General features: G+C 37.5%; 1 protein-coding gene across 2 annotated transcripts in view; it reads left to right on the forward strand.

Moving 5' to 3' along the window:
• Positions 1-1,435: 1,435 nt before the first annotated feature.
• LOC113091438 (oxysterol-binding protein 2-like) overlaps positions 1,436-23,655 on the forward strand; it is a 50,167-nt gene continuing 27,947 nt past the window's right edge. Inside the window, exons 1-2 of one of the 2 annotated variants that reach the window (XM_026256967.1) lie at positions 1,436-1,848; positions 14,631-14,839. In XM_026256967.1, coding sequence (XP_026112752.1) covers positions 1,544-1,848; positions 14,631-14,839 — 514 coding nt within the window. In that variant the 5' untranslated portion in view covers positions 1,436-1,543. The remainder of the gene's footprint in view (positions 1,849-14,630; positions 14,840-23,655) is intronic. The other variant, XM_026256968.1, reaches the window with a different exon arrangement.

The following is a 23,655-nucleotide window of genomic DNA, read 5'->3' on the forward strand; positions in this document are numbered from 1 at the left end:
TGGACTACTTTGATGATGTTTTTCTCTTCTGGACATGGACAGTATATACCGTTAACACAGCTTCAATGGAGGGACTGAGAGTTCTCAGACTAAATCTAAAATATCTTAAACTGTGTTCTGAAGATAAAAGGAGGTCTCACTGGTTTGGAACGACATGAGGGTGAGTTATTAATGACATAATTTTGATTGTCTAACCTTTTAAGTGCGTGTGTCACGCAACATTATGCAGCGACACCCAGCGGCAGGTGTCAGTCACTACCGAAGCTGCGACACGCAACTGACACAGGACGCAGTCCACTGACATGTCACATCAGGTTTTAGTGACATATGTCACTGCACTGAAAACTTAAAGTGCCACCGGAAGTATCACTGAGCATAGCGGCATCTAATGGCATCTGTGCGTCACATGTGATGTCACTTAATGTTACAAATGTGGTTTTATTAACAAAGTTCGGGAGGAGCACGATCAGGTAATCATCCAATTTGGCACAGGTGCGTCTCGTTTAGCTAATCATCTTAACTAGCACACAAACGTGTATATATATCCAATCTTCCTACCTCCTGTCCCACAACAGTTTTTCGGCATCCCTCCTCCTCCCCAACTCCTCACTTCTAATCTATATATCCCAAATTAGGGATAGGGGGAGTTATTTGGGTTCGGGCTATGCTCCGGGCCCGGACCCCTCCCCCAGGACAGCACGCCAAAATATGCCTACTATTCGCCTTCAGATTAGATGTAAGGGTGAACTGCCTCTCAATGGAGTTATTGCAGAGGGCTTCAAGCGGAGACATCTGCCCCACTTAGGTTTTGATCCAGTTTCTTGGCGATGGTAGATCAAAGCCATCTTTATTTATATAGAACATTTAAACAACATGAATGTTGACCAAGGTGCTTCACAGTAACACAATGCTAAAAATACTTAAAAAATTTAAATAAACAGCTTAACCCGTAAAACCAAATAAAACTATACCAACATATCCAACACGTATCATTAGGCCTGACAAAAGAGATAAATTTTCAGTGATGATGGTAGAATTATATTCCCTGACAGAGCTTGCTGGAAAATGTTTTTGTCTGAAACTCAAGTTACTCACTATTAATAGCAGTGGAGCTAATAGAGTCCAACAGCACGTGCTATTGATTACATTTATATTTGTATTTGCATAATTTTAAAATAAATTATAGAATTGAATACTGTATAACATAGAAGTGACTATAGCAGTAAGCATTTTAAATACTCTTTATTACTGAGCGCGTTTTGTATTACTAGATACGTATCTTACTACCTATGTTTGTAATTCTTATGAACAGTGTAGAGTAAAATGTGATTGACTGGATGAAAATGATGAGCGTAAATAGTGCGCGGGTGATTTGGAGCAACGCTCTCCTCTCGCGCCTGTGGTCGTCGCTCATGCTCTCCAGCTCGCTGCTCTTCTTCTGTCTGTCATCGGGGAGAGAAAGAGAGGAGAGAGAGTGCGCTGTTTCTCTCTCCACCTCCTCCTCTGGTAGTCCGTCCATCTCAGAGCAGCGGCGGTGAGTTTTATGGGGAGAGTGGCCGCTCCCTGCAGCGGCCCCGGCAGGATCGTGTCCTTTCTCACCGCAGTTCCGTGCTTATCCTGTAAACAGCAGCAGCAGCGGCGGCGACGACATCATCAGTCTGCGGCAGTGGACCGGGGCAGCAGGAGAATGAGCGAGCAGGGCAAGAGTGCTGCGTCCACGCCAGCGAGCGGGACACCAGCCCCGGGCTCGGACACGTACAAAGGCTGGCTCTTTAAATGGACTAACTATATCAAAGGTTACCAGCGCAGATGGTTCGTCCTCAGCAATGGACTGCTGTCCTATTACAGGTAAATAATACGCGTTCCACACGCACCTGAGTCGGTGTCATTCATTTATTACAAGAATGCAAAATTTGGGCTATACTGAGTTATGTTGATGTACTGTTGTGTAGCCGACCAGTGTTAGGGATCTGCCATGTCAGATCATGAGAGCTGTCAAACACATGCGGACACTCTTCACTTCATGAGCGCGTCTCTAGTGTGGACAGACGCCAGTCCACCTCAAAACCCTCGCTTCACTTTATCACCGTGCCTTTCTTTTAAACCATATTAAATATCATTACGAGCCATTGTCGCTCACTGAATGACAGTTTTCAATAGCGTCAGCTAGCGCTCATGCTAATGTCAACTGATATTCTCATACAGCGAGCTGTGACGTTTATGAGAGAGCCGTTGCACTTTAATATCTGACAACAGACTTTTGCGCGTGTCTGTGGGCGTGTCTTACAAGTTTAGGTTTAATCCTCTATGGTTTAATAATATTTGTAGCTTTTTATTATTATTATTACTATTATTATTATTTATTATATATTTTTTTTGGAGAGCTTGATAGCCAGTTATTTTTTTCCCCGGTCCATATTCACATACAACAATCCCTGACAGACATTTACCATGGTAACCAGCTTCCCTTAAAATATATTAAAAAGAAGGAACGACAATCACCTCCCATATATTTGTGTGTGTAACAGGATCTCGAATGTCAGGGGCTGAGACATCTGATGTGAAGCTCATGCATGCAGTGATACAGTATCTCTTTAAAATTTAAACCTCTTTCACATGTGTCACCTGTGAGCTCCGTCTGTAACACCTGTTGTTATAGAGGCCCTTGGTAAATGGTAATCATGTTTCATTTCTTCCTTTGTGTCAGGAAGACAGGTGGATCACATGAGGTAACTGTCATCAAACCTAAGCTTCATTGTTCATTTAATGATTTAGTCATGCAGTAATATTGCCCATTTAAATGTGTAAGTGTTTGCTCATTATGCAACTAATAGGACGATATAGGAAAATTATAATATCTGTTCCTTTTAGCTATAAAGATTATAATTGTCATAAAGTATCCTGCTGCCGGTGATTATCTGAAATATTGCATAGCAGTGCCCTTGAGATTATCAGTCATTGAATTTGTCAGCAGACTTTCTTGCCCAAAACGGAGCATGTTGAAAATATTGCCCATCTACACTGTTTCCAACAAGTGCATGTTGGACTTTCTCCAAGTAGAAGGAGGAGGAAATGGACTTCCTGAAAACATCTATGGAAGAAATCGTACTACTCATTATCACACTCTTAACTCTAAATGCAAAACTGACCTTAAAGCCCTTGTAGTTTTAAGAGCATCATCTGTGTTTATTCTAAAATATGCATTTGTGTTAGCTGGAACAGCCTGAAAAAAATTAAGCTAAAGAAGCAGAATGCATGATAAATTTGTTGTCAGATTGTATTGCTTATTTGTAAGAAATTGTAACATAATATTGAAGCATCATTCAACAAATAGTTTTGAAGATGGGAAGATTCAAGTCAGAAACATGAAATTAAACGAGTATAAAGTAAACAAAACATATATATAATGTGAACTTTAAACTCAAATCAGAATAGAGAATATTTATTTCAATCACTTTTTTATAAATGGTATCTGACTAAATGTAAAGTAAAACTGTGAAAGTTGAGTAAGTAACACCATGATACACTACAGACTTGCTTTCCACTCACTGATCTCTCTATATAGAAAATACAGTTTTATGCAAAATTTGGGCACCCCTTGCAGAATCTGTAAAAATGTGAATAATTTGCACACAAAAAAAGCGATCATACAAAATGCATGTTATTTTTTTATTTAGAATCTTTTGCATATTTTAACCCTTCCCAGCAGTGACTGTAGGAATTTGAGATCCATCTTTTCACACTGAGAATAATTGAGGGACTCAAACACAACTATTAAAGAAGGTTCAAACTGATGCTTATGAAGGAAACACAATGCATGAAAACCCAGGGGATGACAACTTTTGGAATTTGAAGATCAAGGTAAATTGTACTTAATTTGTCTTCCTGGAAACATGCAAGTATCATACGTTACTTCTAAGGCACAGCTATAAATGAAATTATTATTATGATTTTTTTTACAAAATAAGAAGAATTTGGACATCTTCATCCTGTTCAAAAGTTTTCTTGTATCGTGTTTCCTTCTGGAGCATCAGTGGATGTTTGAACCTTTTTCAATAGTTGTGTTTGAGTCCCTCAGTTGTCCTCAGTGTGAAAAGATGGATCTCAAAATCATACAGTCACTGCTGGAAAGGCTTAAAATATGCAAAGGATGCTGGACAACTGAACAATCTGCAGGACATGGAGGATTTTTGTGAAGAACAGTGCTCAGTTTAACAGTTCAGAACAAACAAGGGACTCATGAACAACCATCACAAACAAAAACATAGTATTAAGAGCCAAGGGTTCACAAAGTTTTCTCACACAGAGGGTTATTTTAATAAATTAAACTATTGTTTTTTCTTATGGACTATATATAAACATCTTTTATGAAAAATATCTTACTCAGGATAGTACTAAATAAAAAATAACACGTCTCTTACTTTGTTCAAATTATTCACATTTTCACAGATTCTGCAAGGGGTTCCCAAACTTTTGCATAAAACTTTAGATGTATGATATTATCTATATTATAGATCATTGTTGCCTCCATGTTTCAAATTGGCACACCCTTTCCATTGTCACAACTCAACTACTGAATTCTGAGTTTTCTGACAAAATATGTCTTTGCTTTGTCCTTCATTTGCTTAGAATGCATAATTATGATAATTTTCAGCTTCACTTGAAGGTTATGAAGAAAATAGCTGGCCAGGGGTGTTACAAATATGGTCACCGAGTAAACTGACTTGCTTTATGTGCCCTTCAAGTGGAGTCGGAAATAGAGGGAAGTCAGCATAAGGGACTTTAATATTATCCTGAAATATTAAGTCTTCAGTCTTCAAAATTAAACCTACCAGCTAAAACCTGAATGCAAAAAGGCCTACTGAAAAAATTCAAAGTGTGTTTGAGAGCCTTTGTGTTATCAGAGCTGTATTGTACACAAACCGTGACCTAGAACGAATTGTTATCAGATGGTCACGAGGATCATCATGATAGTGTCATGGAGTAGATCTGTAGTCAAGCAACTAATGAAATAAGGGCAGAGGCTCTTGTAAGAGCACTGAAGCAATGCCCATCAATCTGTATCTCTACAGGGCAGACCCTGCGGCCCTCCTGACACTTCACACAGTGGGCCACAGGGTTTCTTCCCGCTCTGGAGAGTCTGAATGGAAACCAAAACTCTGCTGACTGTGAAAGAGAAGAAGCATGTCTCTTGCTGCTCTCCTCTATTAATAGTCTATGATGGTGGAAGGTGATTGCAGTGGTGTAAAGCTAGATCTGCTGTTATCGGAGAGCTTTGCCCATGCTGCACACATAGCCAATACAATGGAGTGTCTGGATAATGTGCTGTGCTAATGTCTGCCAAATCAACCTGCCAAATGAGCTGTTGGGGAGCCAGGAAGAGCAACAGTAAATGTCTAAATTTGTTTTAGAGCCAGTGTATGATAATAGTCAATAGATTATGAATGGCTTCTTTATAATTCCTTGGATTGATTTGAGAAAGTAACTGTTAACCTGAAAACTACATTTCTGGCATCATTTACTTACCCTCATGTTGTCCCAGACTGTATGACTTCTGTGCCACTCTGTTTTAGTATGGACAGAAATACCAATCATTTATCATATTAAAAAAAATATTTCTTTGTGTCCCCACAAAAGAAAGGAAGACCTTTTAGGTCGTAGTTGAGAGACTTCTGGACTCTTATTTACTGGTCCGCATGGGGAATGAGATGGTCTGTCGTGTGATTTAGATGTGAATCTGTATCTCTGGCTAGTATGTACACTTCACAGCAGCTCTGGTCAAATACAGGAGATGTACAGTGGATATAGAAAATAAACACCCCTCGTTGAAATAAACATATTTTGTTGCTTTGCAGCCTGAAATGAAGATGGACACAGTTTTTGTTTTATCCAGCCGTATTTACTCATTGCAACTTATAACATCCAAGTGAAAGATAAAACACCAACATAAAAAAAAAACAGAATTGGAAACAGGATCACCCCCTTGTGTCAGTATTTTGCTGAACCACCATTTGCTTTAATTACAGCCTTTAGTCTGTTGGGATGTGTCTCCACTAACTTTACACATCTAGATGTTGAAATATTTGCCCACTCTTCTTTGCAGACCTGCTGAAGTTCAGTTCAATTTGATAGTGAGCGTTTGTGGACGCAGTCTTCAAGTCATTCCACAGATTTTCAGTGAAGTTTAAATCTTGCTCTGATAGGCCATGCATGGACATTCAGCCTTTTCTCCTTCAACCACTTTGTGCTCAGTTTTGTTGTGTGCTTAGGGTCATTGTCATGTTGGAAAGTAAACCTTTCACATTGATACATTTCTAGCTGAGGATAAATAATTTTGTAAATCTATTTAAAATAAATAATTAGTAAATAATAAATAAATAAATAAATAAATAAATCTAGCTCCTCAATAATTTGAACGTATTTTGCCCTATACATTTTTCCTTCTATCCTGACAGTGCTCCAGTCCCTGCTGCAGAGAAACACTCCATCACAGGATATTTCCATCTCCATGCTTTGCTGGAGGAATGCTGTTATTTGGATGGTGAGCTGAACTGGATTTCCGCCAGATAATATGGTTTGTTGTTGAGGCCAAATAATAAAATTTTAGTCTCATCTGCCTCAAAATCTCCAAGGTGCTTTTTGGCAAAGCTTAGTTGTGACTGCATATACGTTGCACTTATAAATTGAGTAAATACAGCTGGATAAAACAAAAACAGTGTCCATCTTCATTTCAGGCTGCAAAGCAACAAAATGTGAATGTTTTACAGGGGGTGATTCTTTTCTATATTTACTGTATTTAGAGTGCATATTTTATGCCTACATTTGTATTAGTCCATTAGTGGTGAGTGCATTCGAGTGAGTCGAGTGAATGGAAAGATTGGAATCTTTTAAGCAAATATGCTTCATGCTGCTAAATATGCTCAATTACAACATCCTCAGCACTCTAATACAGAGATCAGCCGACTCATACTCTCTGGTGGCCTCTGTATCAGCTTCATATTTTCAGTTGATATCAGTCTAACGGTCACCAAGCAGGCATTTTATAAAAATAAAAACATACTAAAAGTTTGTGCAGTTGAGTGAATACAATCTTATATTGATATTGCACAATTCTAAAGTTTTTCATGTCAATCCTTCTGTTCCCTGTATCAATATTTGTACCTATTTTTAATTTATGTACACTATACCATTATAAAATGTGGGGTCGGTGGGATGTGTAAAATGTTTTCGAAAGAAGTCTCCTACTAAGGCTACATTTATTTAATCATAAATACTGTAAAACCAGAATGTTGTGTCATTATTGCTATGAAAAATAACAGTTTTTTATTTTAATATGTTTTAAAATGTAACTTGATGTGATTGCAAAGCTGAATTTTCAGCGACGATTCCTCCAGTCTTCAATGCCTCATGATCCTTCAGAAATCATTCTAATTAAGAAACATTTCTTCTTCTCAATAATAATGAGTAATAATAATTTATTAATTATTTATTTAAAATATAAATCTGTAACACTTTTGATCAATTTAATTCACCCTTCCTGAATTCAAGTATTATTATTATTATTATTATGTTTTGTCTTATTTTATTTATTCCAAACAAAGTGTACTTTTATTATTAGCATTTTTGGTGTGTTTTCTTTTTTTGGTTTTGGCCAAGAATGTTCTTTTCAGTGCATCATTAGTCTTCATATAATTTCCTGCATGTGGTTCAATTAGTGAAGAAGCAGGTTGTTAAAATAAGCTGGGAGCTAATGCCCTGCTGTACTATGCTCAATAAAGAGGAGATTTTCTACTTCTGTGACAAGGCTCATGCTTTTTTCCTTAAGCAGGTCAGTTGCTAGTTCATATTTGTACTTTAATTAAAAGTAAAACAGTAATGTTATATCAGAAATTATTTTATCACAATCCAAATAACATTCAGTCTGTTTTGCCTCGGCTTCCTGTACTTCTCCTTCCATCTCTCTTAGAGAGGATCTCTGAGCTGATGTGTGTATGAGTCTGTTTCTGACACACAAGTCCCTGGGTCTTGGGTTGAGATGATGCTGCTGATCACTCTGTACTCACATACACACCTCTTCATCTCTCTGGGCTGGATCGAACTGATCTTTCTGTCATATAGACTTTATTACTAAGAGACACATTAATCAATATCTCTTCAATCACTAATCAATGTGCACTTCTCAAGAACTCAGTTCCCTGTATTGCTGTCAGTTCACTCTGAAGGAGGCTTCATAGGACACACCGTGGATGTGTGTTCTGCTGATGTGTTAGTTTTACAGAGAGTAATATAACTCCCACCACCATCACCGCACACAGTTCTGTCATCTGCAGCACTAAAACATGTTAAAGTGTAATGGCCTGTGTAAATTGCACTTGGTCACAGCACATCCCCCTCCTCTTCCAGCTAGGGATGAGTCTACCCCTTCTGTGTTTTTCTTCTTAAACACATCCTCTCTGCCTGGTTCCCTCTATGCATAGGCCTATTGGATTATTTAACAAACTTTTCTCCTGTCTGTAATGTCTAATGCCCTTATTGCAATCAGTTGCAATGGTAATCTGTTTTAGTTAGCTAATGAAGAATGTATTAGTAAAAGAGGGAAAGCTAGTAAACCTGCCTGGATATGATTTTTTTTCTTCTTTAAATTTGCAATGTATCGGAAGTAGCGACATATAGTTTCTTCCATATCTTCCATGACATACATCTGAGTGATTATCAAAAAAAGGAAAAATGTCCATATTGTGATGTACAGCCAAGTAAAAAGAAAGTAATCAATTTGGAATGGGACTCAATCGACTCGGTTGTTGACTGAACAGAGGCAGATTCTAAAGTGAACTTGTCTTCCTGTCAATTTTGAGAAACCGGCCAGGTTTTAGTCGACTAAATGATTGGAGAAGTCCAGCATGGATCACCAGGGAGAAGTCAGACGTGTGAGTTATGAGATTTTGATTATATAATAACAATTTTAAAAAGATACATATGAATTAATTGTTAAAAACAAGACTATTAAGATCCATTTACCGGTAGATGGTAAATTAGGGCGATTTGCCATTATATTCCAACTTTAAAAACTGGCAAAACAATATTATACTGACTTAAGCCATGAGATAAAAACCATGAGTAGGCCATGAGATGAAAATGAATCAGTAATCAAATTGCCCATTATATTTCATATTAGCATATTAGCCAAATGTTCTGTTTTTAGGGCATTTCTAACTCCCAGACAACGCTTTACTTTCTTTAGCAACGAGTGATTACATTCCATTCTGCTGAGAAGAATGCGGTCACATGATCTGAGAGGAGGTTGTGTCCCTCGAGGGTTCATGGGAGGTTAACTGAGAGAAGGGTGTTTGGGAATGTCATTCAGACTCTTTGCATGATGTGTTCGCTGACACTTGCACACTTCCTACAATCCTTTCTGAACTCTGAATACATTTCACAGTTTGAGTAATCATCAGTCATTGCTGAGTGTGTTTCCCTCTTGGTTTTTGCAACAGTAGGCATGTTTTATGAGCACTGCAGAGCAACCCCTCTCTTGCTCGTCTCCAGGGGTTAGTATGAGATTGGGAGTGTGCCGCAGTAGTGTTAAGAATGGGAAAACAACAACAAAAACTTACACAGAGGGATAGTAGTATATAGTATATAGCGATATAAAGAATTTTCTTTTCTAAATGATAAGTGATAGTGCTAATGTGTTCCTCTCAAGTAAATATGACACTTTAGCGAGCCAAGTTACAGCTTGAAAGGTAGGAGCTGCTGCTCTTTCGGCCACTCGGAATATGGTCAGTAAAATTAGTTTAAAATAAAATTTATTCGTGTAAGTATGCATCAAATTGATCAAAAGTGACAGTCAAACATTTATAAAGTTAAATGTTGTTCTTTTGAACTTTATATTTCTCATAGAATGACTGTTTTCAACATTGAGCTGTTTTCACATTGATAATCAAATAAGAAATCTTTCTGCAGCAAACTAGAATTATTTCCACAGGATCATGTGACGCTGAAGACAGGAGTAAACAACTGCTAAAAAATCAGCAAAAACAAAACTTTTGAACAGTACTGTACATTGAATTGAGGATGGGGCATGCAACCCAATGCTCAAGAAACCACTCAGAATATTCTATTTCTATTTTTCTTTCATTCATCTCATCTCTCATCTGATTTCTTTTTGTCATTGCATCACTTTCCCATAACTTTTTCTCAGTCTTCTCTCTGTCTCTTTCCTTACATCTCTCTATCCGCAGGTTTCAATGACATCTCTCTCTCTCTCTCCCTTTTTTTCTCCACATGGTAGTTCATTACCATGGCTTTGTGTTCTCAGTTCTAACCCACTTTGAACCATTTGTATCCAGTCTGTCCCCTTCAGGGTGGGTGAAGCTTTTTTTTAAAAAGATTTTTACCCCTCCACACCTCCTACCCCCAACTTTCTCTCTCTCTCTCTCCCGTCCTCTCTCGCTTTTGTAGGGTTTGAGTTTACAATCTAAACTCAGTCTAGTGTTTTTGTTATTGTGATGTGGTTTGTCTCTGAGCTGAATGTGCACATCTCCCTCCCCCTAGTGACTCGGTCACCTGAGTTTGGATTCAGCCAATTACTTGGTTTGCTTGAATGTCAGACCATCATCCCCCAGAAGGCCTGATAAATGTAGCCAGCAGACGTTGGACTACACTATCAACACAGACAGACACTCACATACATGGTAGAGAGACAGTAGTGTCCTGTATCTGGAAAGAGAGAAATAAGTTTTTCTTATTCAGGTTTCCTATTATATGTTTTAAATCCCCTTTCTCACACAGATTTTTCAGTTTCAAAGTAGGCTGCTTTACTAAAATGATTATTCTACATGGAAACAACTTGCTAGTTGCAAACATTGACAGAAATGTTCTTAGAATCAAATTGGTATTACCATGAACTGCCCTAAAATATACTGCATTCATTTTTTAAAAGAAGATGTATAATTGTGGTTTTTAAACTTGCACTTGGCAGACAATAATATAACACAAAACACAGCAACTGTGTTTTTGCATTCATATGAACAACCAGTTGGTAGTCATACAGATTTAAATTTCACAAGCTTTAAGCACACAAAACTTGCTTTATTTTAAGATTGACGTCACTGGCGTGATGACTCATGTTTAAATGGGTCATATGCAGTTTTGGGGAAAGTAAATTTTAAAAGTATTGCATTACAATATTGTGTTACTCCCATTTAAAAGTAACTAATTGCATTACTTCGTTACTTTTTATTGAAAGCAATTTATGATGTTAGTTTTGCATTCGTTTTTTTCACCTGAGCTGGGGTTGCTTAAGTATTTTAATAACATAAAACCCTAAAGTTATATTTTTAGTAGCTATAAAGACCATTTCACAAATAACTTGCATTACTTAATGCATTACATAATGCATTACCCTCAACACTAGTCAGATGTTACCTCAGTAACCACTCTAGACTGATTCAGTCAGACTCATTCAGTGAAAGACTTATTTAAACTTGTAACTTGTGAGTGTTTTTGAGTTTTCCTTTGCCACTCAGTAATTTGCTCTTGAACTGGTTTGCACTGGTATGTACTGTATGCGATTTTTCGTTTCTTTCCAAACCACTTAAGCACAAATCCCATCCCACAGCCAATTTCATTGTTCAACTCACACAAACTAAGAAAAGTTCAAACTTAATAGATTCAGTTCAAAGTACAGAAAGATAGATCTCATGTGTCACAACAGTAATGCCATCTATGAGGATGTGCTACCAAACACTAAGGTTAAGGTACAGGTTAAAGGTTGGTATTTGTTTCAGCATTGTGTAGGCTAATTGCATATTTGCTTGACAATACCAATGCAATGAAATCTTTAGAATCGTCTGGGTGAATTTGCGCTTAACTGGTTTGAGAAATACTGGTCATGTTTTTGATTCACTATAAATAATGACCTTATATGAATAATTTGTGAAATAGACGAACATGGTTGTGCTGTATGTTTTCTTTTGCGTGCAGCTCATGAGAAAAGTTCAGAAAGAAAGAAATGATTGTATTTTTAACATTTTATTGATTTCTAGCATTCCACCATATAACACACACACACACACACATTTCACATCAAAGAATCTCATCGCGAAGCAAACAGTAAAATAAAACACTTGAACAGTCTCGCTGCTTTTCTTCTGTGTGGGTGTATTCAAGCTGCGCGCTTCAGTTTGAATCTGAATAGTGCGTTCAGCGCGGGGGCGTGGTCACATTAGATATAATGAAGGGAGACATGAAAAACAGACATCGCGTTGTTTTCATATGGATTACTTTATCACAGAATATCTGTTTTCGGCAGCACTTGTTTAGTTTTAAAGTAGACATTTCAAGCTTTCTATAGATATCTCTCTCATGTCTCTTCGTTGAGTATTCACGGAGTTACACTTCATTTGAATGACGTGTTTGTACATGACGATCAACGCAGACAGGCTGCAGACAGCACACATACTGATAAGACGCTCGGGAGAAAACAAACACACTTTGAAAATCCCACCTTGTACTCACCGAGATTAGAAAAGCAGTCATCAGTGAAATGTTGTGAACACAACAAAAGGGATTTGTTGTACTGCTCTGGTATTGTGGTAAAAATGAATTTTAGCCATTGGTTCTTCTGATCTTCATTCTTTGGCAGTGAAAATAAAACAAACTTGCCTTTACAATTAAAAACACACTGTCTCCTCGACATGATGCTTTCACACCAACCAGAGCGTCTGTGTGTGTGGGGGGGGGGGGTTTAGGTCAGAGATCCGTTTCTCCCAAGACGGTAGGCTGAGATTATTATGCAAAGTATTCCTAGTGACGTACATAGAGATGGGCAAAAGATTTGAAATCTATAACGACTCGTTTCAGCGATTAAGAGTCGGCTCCTTACTTTAGAAGCCAATAACTTTATAAATCTTGTACTTTTTGGTTTAATTACTTTGCACATTGTTTACACTGATGGACAGCTACATCATACACTGTAATACAGGTATTTTTTGATTTCCCATCTGTGTTGCTCTTTAAATACAGACCATTTAATTCCCATAAACACAGTGTATCTGTGTCAGAGATGTCTGACCGGCTCTGAATGAGTGGAATGCTTCTCACTGATTCTCTGAGAGGTCAGAGCTTTGACATTTCATTAGAAATGTGCAACATATACTGGGTAACCATAGCAGAAACGCACAGAAACAAGGTTCTGGCTCTCTGTGTGTCCCAACTTTCTGGCTTCTCTCTGCCACTTCATGCCTTTTACTGTCCCATTTCCATCACTTTAACATTTTCATTGAAACTCTTTTTCCTTTTTTCTTGTTGAGTCAGCAAGACCTCATTGGCATGACAGAGTTTGAATCAGTGTTTCATAAGCAGCTGAGTGAGGAATCTGTCTTTATTCCTTATCCCTGTTTTTCTTGGGCTGTGTTTTGTGAGGATTGAGGCTTTTGTTAGGCCCCTGCACAAGACTTGTTATCATTAGAGCTACAGACTCTGCTATCCTACTATCTGTCTCTCTGTCTGTCTGTCGCTCTAACTATTGCTCTATTTATTTATTATATTTATCGTTCTATGCATAATTTTGACTATCATTCTATCATTCTTTCTCTGTTTATATACTTCTACAATCTCTTCTCTAGGTTTTTGATGTGATTTCTAATTTTGTTTTATATTAATATGAATTCATTATTAAACATGCAGTATTTAAGCGATCATTTTAATCAAGACATTATTATAGAGAGGAATATTTGTACTTTAAATTTTTTTTTCAGTTTAAATGGACTGAATCTTATTTGTCAACTACCTTTTTACTCTAGTTCATTGAATTAAAAACAAGAATGACATTTTGTTCTGTGCTGACAATCTTATAATGGCATGCTGTAGGCTGATTGATCTTCTCCAGTGATCCATCAGTTTGTCAGTAAACAAGATCCTTATGAAGCCTTTATGAGTTCAGGGGTGTTGTAGAAAATGGTTCTTGTAGAGATAATTAAACACAGCTAGTTTTGCATTCATTGTTCTGCATATTTCTCTTTTGTTTATTTGAGAAATGTCATGTTTCCATAAGGATAGGCAGAAGTTCCTTCAGTAGTTTCTTGGCTGTTTGATAGTGGGTACTGTAAGGCCTCTTCTACAACTCTCTGTCAGGATCTACATCATGCTCTGTTCTCTCTCTCTCTGGCTGTGACACTGGCTGATTTGTTTGAGTTTTGTTGTTTTGGCCAGCTGACACACAGTAGCCATGTTAACCTCCATTCTCTGCCCACTCAGTATGCATCTGTGTGTAGTAATGTAACGCTCACAGGTGCTCAGTGTTTCCTTCTCTCACACATCATTCTCTCTAGATAAGACGTACAGCTATCTTATATCATGTGTATATACTTATGTCATACTGAAAAGTTAACCATTGTGGTATCTTTCGTCAAGGTTTGACAAACTGAACATTTGAATTAGTGATTTAACAAAATTAATAATCACCTTATCTTTCTCTCTCTTCTTCTCATTGTTCCCTGTGTCTGTCTTTCTGTGATTTTTGTTTTCTTTCTCTTGCATGTCTTTTTATTATCATGTACTAACTCCTCCCACTCATTTCCTGGTCTCAATGTTTTGGTTGCTCCTTCTATCTTCATCACTCTTGACAGGACGCAGGCAGAGATGGCCCATACGTGCCGCGGCACCATCAACCTGGCCACAGCACACATCGACACCGAAGACGCCTGCAATATTGTCCTGAGCAGTGGGGGGCGCACTTACCATCTGAAAGCCAGCACAGAGGTGGAGAGGCAGAGATGGGTCACAGCACTGGAGCTGGCCAAGGCCAAAGCTATCCGAATGATGAACAATCAGTCCGGTAAGAGCGGGAAGACCGATGAACATAGATTTATTTTATTTTTATTTTTTGAGTTTGCGCTTTTAAGCTGAAATGGATCATTGCAACACTGATTTGACAAAACTTTATTTTGGACTTTTAAATGTATTGTTCATGAAATTAATTGGCACACTGATTCATCTGCAATTAACATATCACGTCAGTCCGCTTCAATAAAGACTTATGTGAAGTTTTCTGGCAACAATAGGTCATTTTAAAGTTCCTTTTGTTGCAAATGAGGACACTCATCTAACACTCATGACACTCATGAAAGTGTTACTTTGTAACTGAAATGCTACAGAAATGTTCATTTGGATCTGTGTTTTCTCTCTGCTTAGAACTGACAACAAGGTTTTGAATGGAAAATGTCTGTGCTTTTAGACAAAGGCCCCATAGTTATCAGTCTGGTAAGGTGACTGGGTTTCTTGTTTGCAGGGTTGGTGTGTGGTTCAGAGTTTGCAGGAAAATGCAGGGCTCAGCAATAAGATTTGTTTTTCTTCTGCCTGTTGGCACAGTCAGTAGATCAAATTTGTACTTGTAGATCTATTCATGCTTCTCATTAACTGAATGCTGAAACAGGCTTGATGAGACGGTACCTCTGGGTTTCAGGACTGCAAGTAGCAAGATTTTATTGCTTATGTTTATGTAAAAGTGCTATTCAAATTTTGGGATTCCAGTTCTGGCCTCTAGAGGACTTGTTTACATGGACTGCAAGACTCCAGCTATTTACTACTTTCAAACTGAAATTGGTCATTAATTCAGTAAAGCTGTTGCTGCAAGTGTTTAAAGATACATGGTCACTTCCTTTTAATTAAAAATCTGCAAAGAAAATAATCAGTCTTGTTCCAGGGCTCCCTAATACTTTAATTCAACTCTTAAGTCTAAGCTCTAAATGTTGTCATCGAAAGCTATATGAATCACTCAGTGTGCTGTCTGTTAGTTCTTTGGCAGTACTCGGGGGGTCAGAGTGGGTCAGCACGTTCACCATGTTACAGTACTGTCCTATATTTGAGAGCCGAGGCGCTCATCTCCTGTGACACACACACACACACACACACACACACACACACACACACACAGCTGTCATTGCTCTGTGAGCTCCTGAAGCAGATGGCTTCTGCTTTTGGGTAAAACTTGTGTTTTATGTACTCATACCACCAGACGTTAATCATGCATGTACTTAGACACTGAAAGAATGTTTTGCTGTATTTTATGAACATGAATGAGTGTTGAATTTATTAACTTTTTGTTCAGTTATTCAGTTGTTTGTGTGTTGTACATGCCATTGTACTTAGCATGTTTATAAATTGATAAGTGACAGTTAAAAAAGATATAAATATTTTATAATACATATTTTATGTTTTAAAATGTTTTATTTTGTTTTTCAGATTCCTAAGATTTTTTTTTTTTACACAAAGATATATAGCTAACATTTGTATTCATCATCCTATAAGTAGGATAAAACGGGGTAAAAGAAAGTTTCTGCTGTTAATAGGTTCACCACAAGGGGGCGGCTGTGCTCATTTTGGCACGTGATTTCAGTTCTCATGAGAACCTAGCCAGCACTCACATGACTACAGAGCTCTTTTTTATTTCTCTCTCTCATGTCTCTTGTATGTCAGACTCTTGTGCATGTGAAACCCTGGCCGTGCTCCAGCCCCCTCTCTTCATTCCATTCCAGATGCTGCCCACTCTTTCCTCTCACACTCAAACAAACCCAAGCTTTCTATTTTTGTGGAGCTGTTGCATTCTGTGTTCTCTCTATGCGAGTGGTTGTGTGTGTCCATATAAATGACAGATTTATTCCTCTGTGGAGTTGAATGGCTGACAGAACGCTGATGTTGTGTGTGTGTTTGTGGACAGTCCACCTGAACTCTCTTAAACTGGAATGATTCATTTCCATTATCTCTTTTTCATATATTAGCATAAATGGCCAGTAACGAATCATGTTCAGAACATTAAATATTAACGTCCAGTAAAATCACTCTGAAACCTCCCAAGCTTTCACCAGCTAATGAAATGAATTTACATTGAGAAGTATGATGGCAGCCCTCACAATTAATTGATCCTTATAATAGATCATACAGCTAACATAATTCCATAATACATTAGAAAACTAAAGTAGTTATTCTACCATTCAGAAGTTTGGGGTCTGTCATTTATTTATTAAGAACTTAAATAAAAACAGTAAAAATTGCTAAATAATATTACAATTTAAAGGAACCATTTTTATTGTAATATATTTATAATAGAGGAATAAAATGTAATTTTCAACAGTAATGGCAAAGCTGAATTTTCAGCAGTCATTACTTTAATCTTCTGTGTCACATGATCCTTCAGAAATCATTATTGTATGCTGATTTGGCACTTAAGAAATATTTCTTATTTTAATCAATGTTGAATTGTCAATGTTAATCAATGTTGACACATGTTTTTGTATTTATTATATTATATCACACATATTGATAACCTTCTAAACTGCTCATGTGAAAATTAAGATTAAGATTCAGTTAGATACTACTAAACAGGAACCAAAGGGTCTCAAGTGTGATTTGGTCTAGACAAGATTTTCAGTGGAAAATGTGGTTGCCTTTGTCAGCCTGAGCTGTGCTGGTATATGATGATGTCAGATAGTGATCTCCTGAAGGAAGTGAGAGACACAGAGAAGTGGTTCAGACTCACATAATTGATATCAAGCTTTTAGATCAACACCATGAGCTCTAAAAGCCCCACTCAGAACAGTATCTATTTTTGCACCAGTATTTTTATCTGCATTCCCCACCTGTCTGTCACTCTCTCTCTCTCTCTCTCTCTCTCTCTCTGCCTTAGAGTCCCAGCAGACCCAGCTCACTCTGTTTGTTTTCACACATAGTCTGAGTCACTCTGACAGCGGCTGATCCAGTGTCTGGTTGTCAGGGTGGTGGGAGGGGGAGTCATGGTGATGCGATCCTGCATAGACTGAAATACTAATTCGCCAATGCCAAGGTCATGGGATTTAATCCCAAGGGAGGGAACACATATGACAAATGTATAGATTGAAGGCTTTGTACGTTTCTTCAGATATAAGCATATGCCAGAATAATAAATCATCACACACTAAACCTGTTTGTCACCTGCTTCATGTAAACATTTCGTATATAGTGTAGTATCATGAAAAAGCCAGCAGGTGGCAGGTCATACCCGACCACAAGAGTTTGACCACAATAGCTATTAGAGTTTAGCTTTGTCCTTCATCAAACACTCTTGAAAAATCCTCTAGGACTGGAATTGCCCACCCCTATATTAGATATTTAAGTTAATGGGTCTTTAGTGGGCAAGCATACCTATTATTATTGCTCACATAGCGGGTTTCTCATGCACATAGCTCCTCCACCCTGCTATGGATATAAATAATGATGCCCATTTTTTTTTTCTTTTTGTAAACCATAGTCCTATCTAGATACCAAGGGCTGGTAGTCACTATGTTAAGACTGTGTCTTAAGAACTAGTCTGACCAACTAGCAGTTATTCAAGTGTTTTTTATTTTTATTTTTTTTGTTTTTTACTTGGGCCAGTAACAACCACCCAAAACAATTTGTTACTGCATGACAATATACTGTTAACCACCTATAACACCATATAGCACCAATAAGATTTTAAAACGATCAGCACATTCCCAAATTCATATGACTTTACCTTCACACTGTTAAAATTGAAACCGGAAGACGGAAGATTATGAGTGCAGTGCTGAAATGAGAGTGATCTACATCAGGTTTGTAAACCACTGACCACTTTAGCAACCACATAGCAACACCCTGGCTTTGTGGTGAGTTTTTCAAGATCAGAAAATGTGGGAAAATTAAGGTTGAAGGGTTATTTTTCAACTAATAATCTGGGTGCACTTTCTTTGGATTTGTAAGGGCAAACTGCTTACATTGGTTAGTTCTCAAATCACTTTTGGGACAAAATGCTCATTGACCTTTAATTCACTTCTGTTTTCAGACATCCTCCATTTTCATTTCTTCCTTGTGCTCTCCTTCTATTTTCAGTATGAGCTGTTTAACAGCGTAACATTGAGCTTATTTAGAGTCTAATGAAGGTTTATAGACATGGATATGGTTTTTCAGCTTCCTATCTGTCACACTTCAGGGTGAGTGGAGCTGAATGATCAGTTCTGGTATGTACACTTATTACCCAGCATTCCTCAGCGGGCACATCACAAGGCAAGAAAGGAGTGCATCACATCCCTGTCATCATTTCAAACCCACAGCAACACGCCACGCCCCCAACATCTGGACAGCACATTCTCATTTAGACCTTCATATTAATTTCTCACATTCTCATTATCGCTCTCCATTCCTCTGTCCATGGTGCTGAAGTCTGTTCTTTGAGCAAAGTGTCAGCGATTAATTGGCGACAGTTCCCTGGTGTTCTCTCTCTCTCTCTTTCTTTCCTTGCTCTTATTTTCCCACCTATCTTACTGGCTGCCATCTCTCCCCCTCCCAGTCATTCTACCTCTCCTCTTTCTCTGTAAGCTCATTCATTTTCTCTGAGTATAGACCCCGAGCAGAGAACCGACACAAGTGACCACTTCTTTTTTTATGAGGGTGAGCTCATAGTCACGCTCCCTTACTCTCTCTCTCTCTCTCTCTCGTTCTTTCGTTTGGCTCTGGCTGGTTTCTTAACTGAGGAGTGAATCGCTATGCCAGCAGAGAGGAGAAGGAGGAGGAGGGCTCTCTCCTGTGTGTAAGTAATATCATAGCATGTGTCCGGTCCAGCTGATAGAAGCTCAGGATTGTGTTGTGAATTACATTAGTCGGTTTTTCCTAGATAGTTTGTCATACCCAATGTATGTTGGATATATCTGATATATCTGATATATTTAATTAAATGCCTTCTAAGATATGTGAAGAATTTTTCTGCTATGGTTCAGTAGACTTTGAGTTGTTAAAGGCAAGTTTCGTTTCTATGGACATTGTTTGTAAATGGACAGGTGTGTGTGTGTGTGTGTTTGTTATTTGTGTGGTGCATGTCTCACCGCTGTGCCATGTCTGTGTGTGTGTTTTATAATCTCACACACTCCAGCCTGACCTGATTTACTCACACTGACAGATGGTGTATCTCTCTTTTCCTCATACCTCCATCCATCTCTCCTCCCTCTATCCTACGTTCCTTTCTTTTTAAATTTCTGTCCGTTGGGCATTACATTGTGATTCGAAAGTGGTTTGTTTGTTTGTGTGTGTATAAGAAAGAAACTGGAAACATGTATGTGGGCTCTAATCTCCATTTTTTTCAAGTACATGATTTGATCTGCATTGTGGTTGTTTATTAGTCTTTGCCTTTTGCTTCGTGTGTGCGTCTTTGTGTGTGTGTGTGTGTGTGTGTGTAACCCCTCAGGGAGACTCACTGTACAGTTCAGAGACTCTGTATGCTTGGAAACACACTCAGCCTGGTTTCTACAACAGTTGTAATTGATTATAAGAAAGGAGAAGAAAGAAGGGAAATGGATGAAGAGACATGCTTTGGTGATGTTACAGTGTATGATGTGAATCCTCGAGCTGTCTATCTGTCCAGCTGTCCAGTCATTCCCTCCCAGACTACAGTCTCAGATGGGATTACCACACTTTCTTTTGTGGACTTCTTGCTTTTATTTCTTTATTTCTCTTGCCTTTGTCACTCTGTCTCTCATTGTCCTCCTCTCATCTTATTTTTTCTGCTTTCTCTCGCTTTCAATGGCTTTTGTGATTGGTGTTTTATAACTGTTTTATTCCCTTTGTCTTTTCATCCAGTGTTGTTATTGTTAACAATTATATATATATATATATATATATATATATATATATATATATATATATATATATATATATATATATATATATATATATATATATATATAAACGAAAATGAAAATAAAAATGGAAACTATAAAATGTAAAAATAAAGGCTCATTCAAAATTCAAAATGTGAATAAATATTATAGTAAATAAATAATCTAAAAACTGCTTTCATCATAGCCTCTCAAGATCTGTGATTATCTTTCCTGTCAGCACCTTTAAAATCTTGACAGTCCCTCTTCAAATTTGCTAAAGAAATGGCTACAGTAAGCAGTTTGAGAATTTTTACATTATGACTTCTGCCCCTTACTAGTCATTAAAAACATTAAAGGTCATAAAAACATAAAAGTATTATTCTTCTCTCTGGCCATAGAAGAGACAGGGCAGCAATATTCAGCATGATTGCCCACTCAACTTCTTAATCTCAGAGCCCTTTATCTTTAAAATCACAATATAAAATGTTAGCCAAATTGTCACTGTTATCTACTGACAAACAGATGCTGTTTTAAAAATGTTTCTTGAATAGCAAATCCGCAAATAAGAATGATTTTCTGGAGGATCACGTGACATTGAAGACTGGAGTAATGACTGGTGAAAATTCAGATTTGCCATCACATAAATAAACAATATTTTAATATATATTAAAATACAAACCATCTATTTTAAATGGTAAACTTTAGGAAACACTAGCATGTTGCCTTCTCTTATGTTCCCTGATGTCTCTCAAATCTGTATCAATCTTATCCATGCATTGCTTTATTGTATGGTCCGTGACATTGTTTCACTGCAGAGCTTTTTAATCCGTTCCACTCCCTTGCTATTAAGTTAGTGCTTATTTTTTCCTCTGCTCTTGACACATGGTTGAGCAGGTGGCACAGATGTCCTCTGTGATCTATCATCTCTTCATATCGTAGCCTTTGCCCTTTTCAGACTACCCTGAAAGCACTAGACCTCCTACATCTAGAACAGTCCAGTCTAGACATCAAGAATTTCCCAAAAATCCCTGCCCACTCTGTTTCGCTCACATTTACACAGACGTACAATGCACTGAAACTGGGGCGTCTCACGCCAACTATTTAGCTCTATGTATAGAAGCGATTTCTCTCTTGAATACTCCCCGGTGTGAAATATACTGTAGCAGGTGCAGAGGGGGAAAGTGAGAGACAGAGATGGAGATGAAGCTGCTGGGAGAGAGTCTGTATGTGTAGGAAACACTCAGGCGGAGAGGTGGATAGATCTGTAACATCACGGCCCACAAGTATGGCTCTGTTGTCTAGCCACCTCTTCCCACTAGACCGAGCTCAACCCAAACAGCAAAATACTCAATTCAGCTGATCTGTTGTGCCTAGTAAACAAGTGTGAACAGTGAAATCTCACCCTTTCTTTATGAAAACACTGCGTTTGGATGTGGACATTAGCGGTGGGTGGAATATGTGGAAGAACAGAGAGAGGAGCAGAGCATATGGCATATTAAATGTTTGCAGAAGGAAAGGGCTACGATATGAAATTGTGTCTCTGCGGTGGGCCACATCCACTCTTGATTACAGCAGGATCCAGCTATGCTCATACATGTGCACCTGTGGTTCTGTCTCACGCTGCAGACAGCGGCTTGAATAGCTGTCTGTACGTCAGATCTAAACCAGCAGCATTTCTGAATAAATTAAATCTCTTTTTTCCCCTAGTGGTTTTGTTTAAAGTATGGCTCTTTTGTCAGAGAAGATGACAATGAATGATTACGACGATATCAAAATGATAGCAAAATGGTTTCTATGTCTTGTTTATGATATGTGATGAACCAAGTAAAATTTGTTGAAAATCATTAATGTTAATGACATTTGATCAGAAGACGTGAGAATCAATGGCTTTTGCTGGTGGTTAAAGATATCAAATGGTGTTGATACCATTTGATGGTGTTTTATTTCTGTTATTTTTATACTTTTAAAGTAATTATTAATATTTTGCAATCATTTTTTTTTTTACATTTGTCAGTTTTCATTTAAATTTGAGTGATTTGGTTATGTGTTTTTGTCATTTATTTATTTTTTATTTAGCTTCTTTTTATCTCAGTTTTAGTTTCAGTAATTTTAGAACTTCATCACTGATGTTCAAACCTTATAGAAATTAAAACCTGGTTATTTTCAGTTTGTTGCTAAGGCAACCTTTCATTTTTTTCATCTAATATTTATATTTTATTTCAGCTTTATTTCAATTACAGAAAATGTTTTTTAATCATTTTAGTTAATAATAACAAAACTGGAGTGATGCAACTTTTGTAGTCCATTTTAGATGGTGGTGAATAAAAAATTCAGTTTCGGTCTGTTCCTCACACAAATCTACCATATGACTTGAGAAGACATGGAATATGATGCACAACTTGCAATGGACTACTATTATAATTTTTTTATACATTTATATTATACAAGATTCACAGACCCATTTCCATTTCATTTATATATCATATATAAATCACCTTTTTGTGTTCACCGAAAGAAAATAAGTCATAGACTTGGAACAACATGAAGGTAAGTAAATGATTACATGATTTTTATTTTTAAATGTTTAAAAGTATATTTTGTTAGAAATTCATTAGCAAATAGATAGCCTCCAAACATGGACTAAAAGCAGCAATACCTCAGGTGTGTGTGTGTGTGTGTGTGTGTGTGTGTGTGTGTGAGAGAGAGAGCAACATGTTTATTTCTATTTAAAGTGGTTGTAAATAATCAGTCGAGTCTGATCTGGGCTTCAGTAATTGGATTGCTGTCTCGTGGCTCTTTTAGGTAAGATATCATCTGCATCTGATTATCGTCTCTGGACCATTGTAACTCATAAACATCACTCAGTCTTCGTATATTTAGACTCGCACTGTTTTCTGTCATTTGGTTTAATGATTATCATAATAATCCAGCACATCAGAGGCGTCCGAGTGTTATTGTACCAGTAATGCATTCTAATGTATTCTGGATCATTTGGCTCTACGTGTACTAG

The sequence above is a fragment of the Carassius auratus genome, unplaced genomic scaffold (assembly GCF_003368295.1).
Source record: "Carassius auratus strain Wakin unplaced genomic scaffold, ASM336829v1 scaf_tig00214183_4049273_7079891, whole genome shotgun sequence".
In the NCBI taxonomy this organism is placed as follows: domain Eukaryota; kingdom Metazoa; phylum Chordata; class Actinopteri; order Cypriniformes; family Cyprinidae; genus Carassius; species Carassius auratus.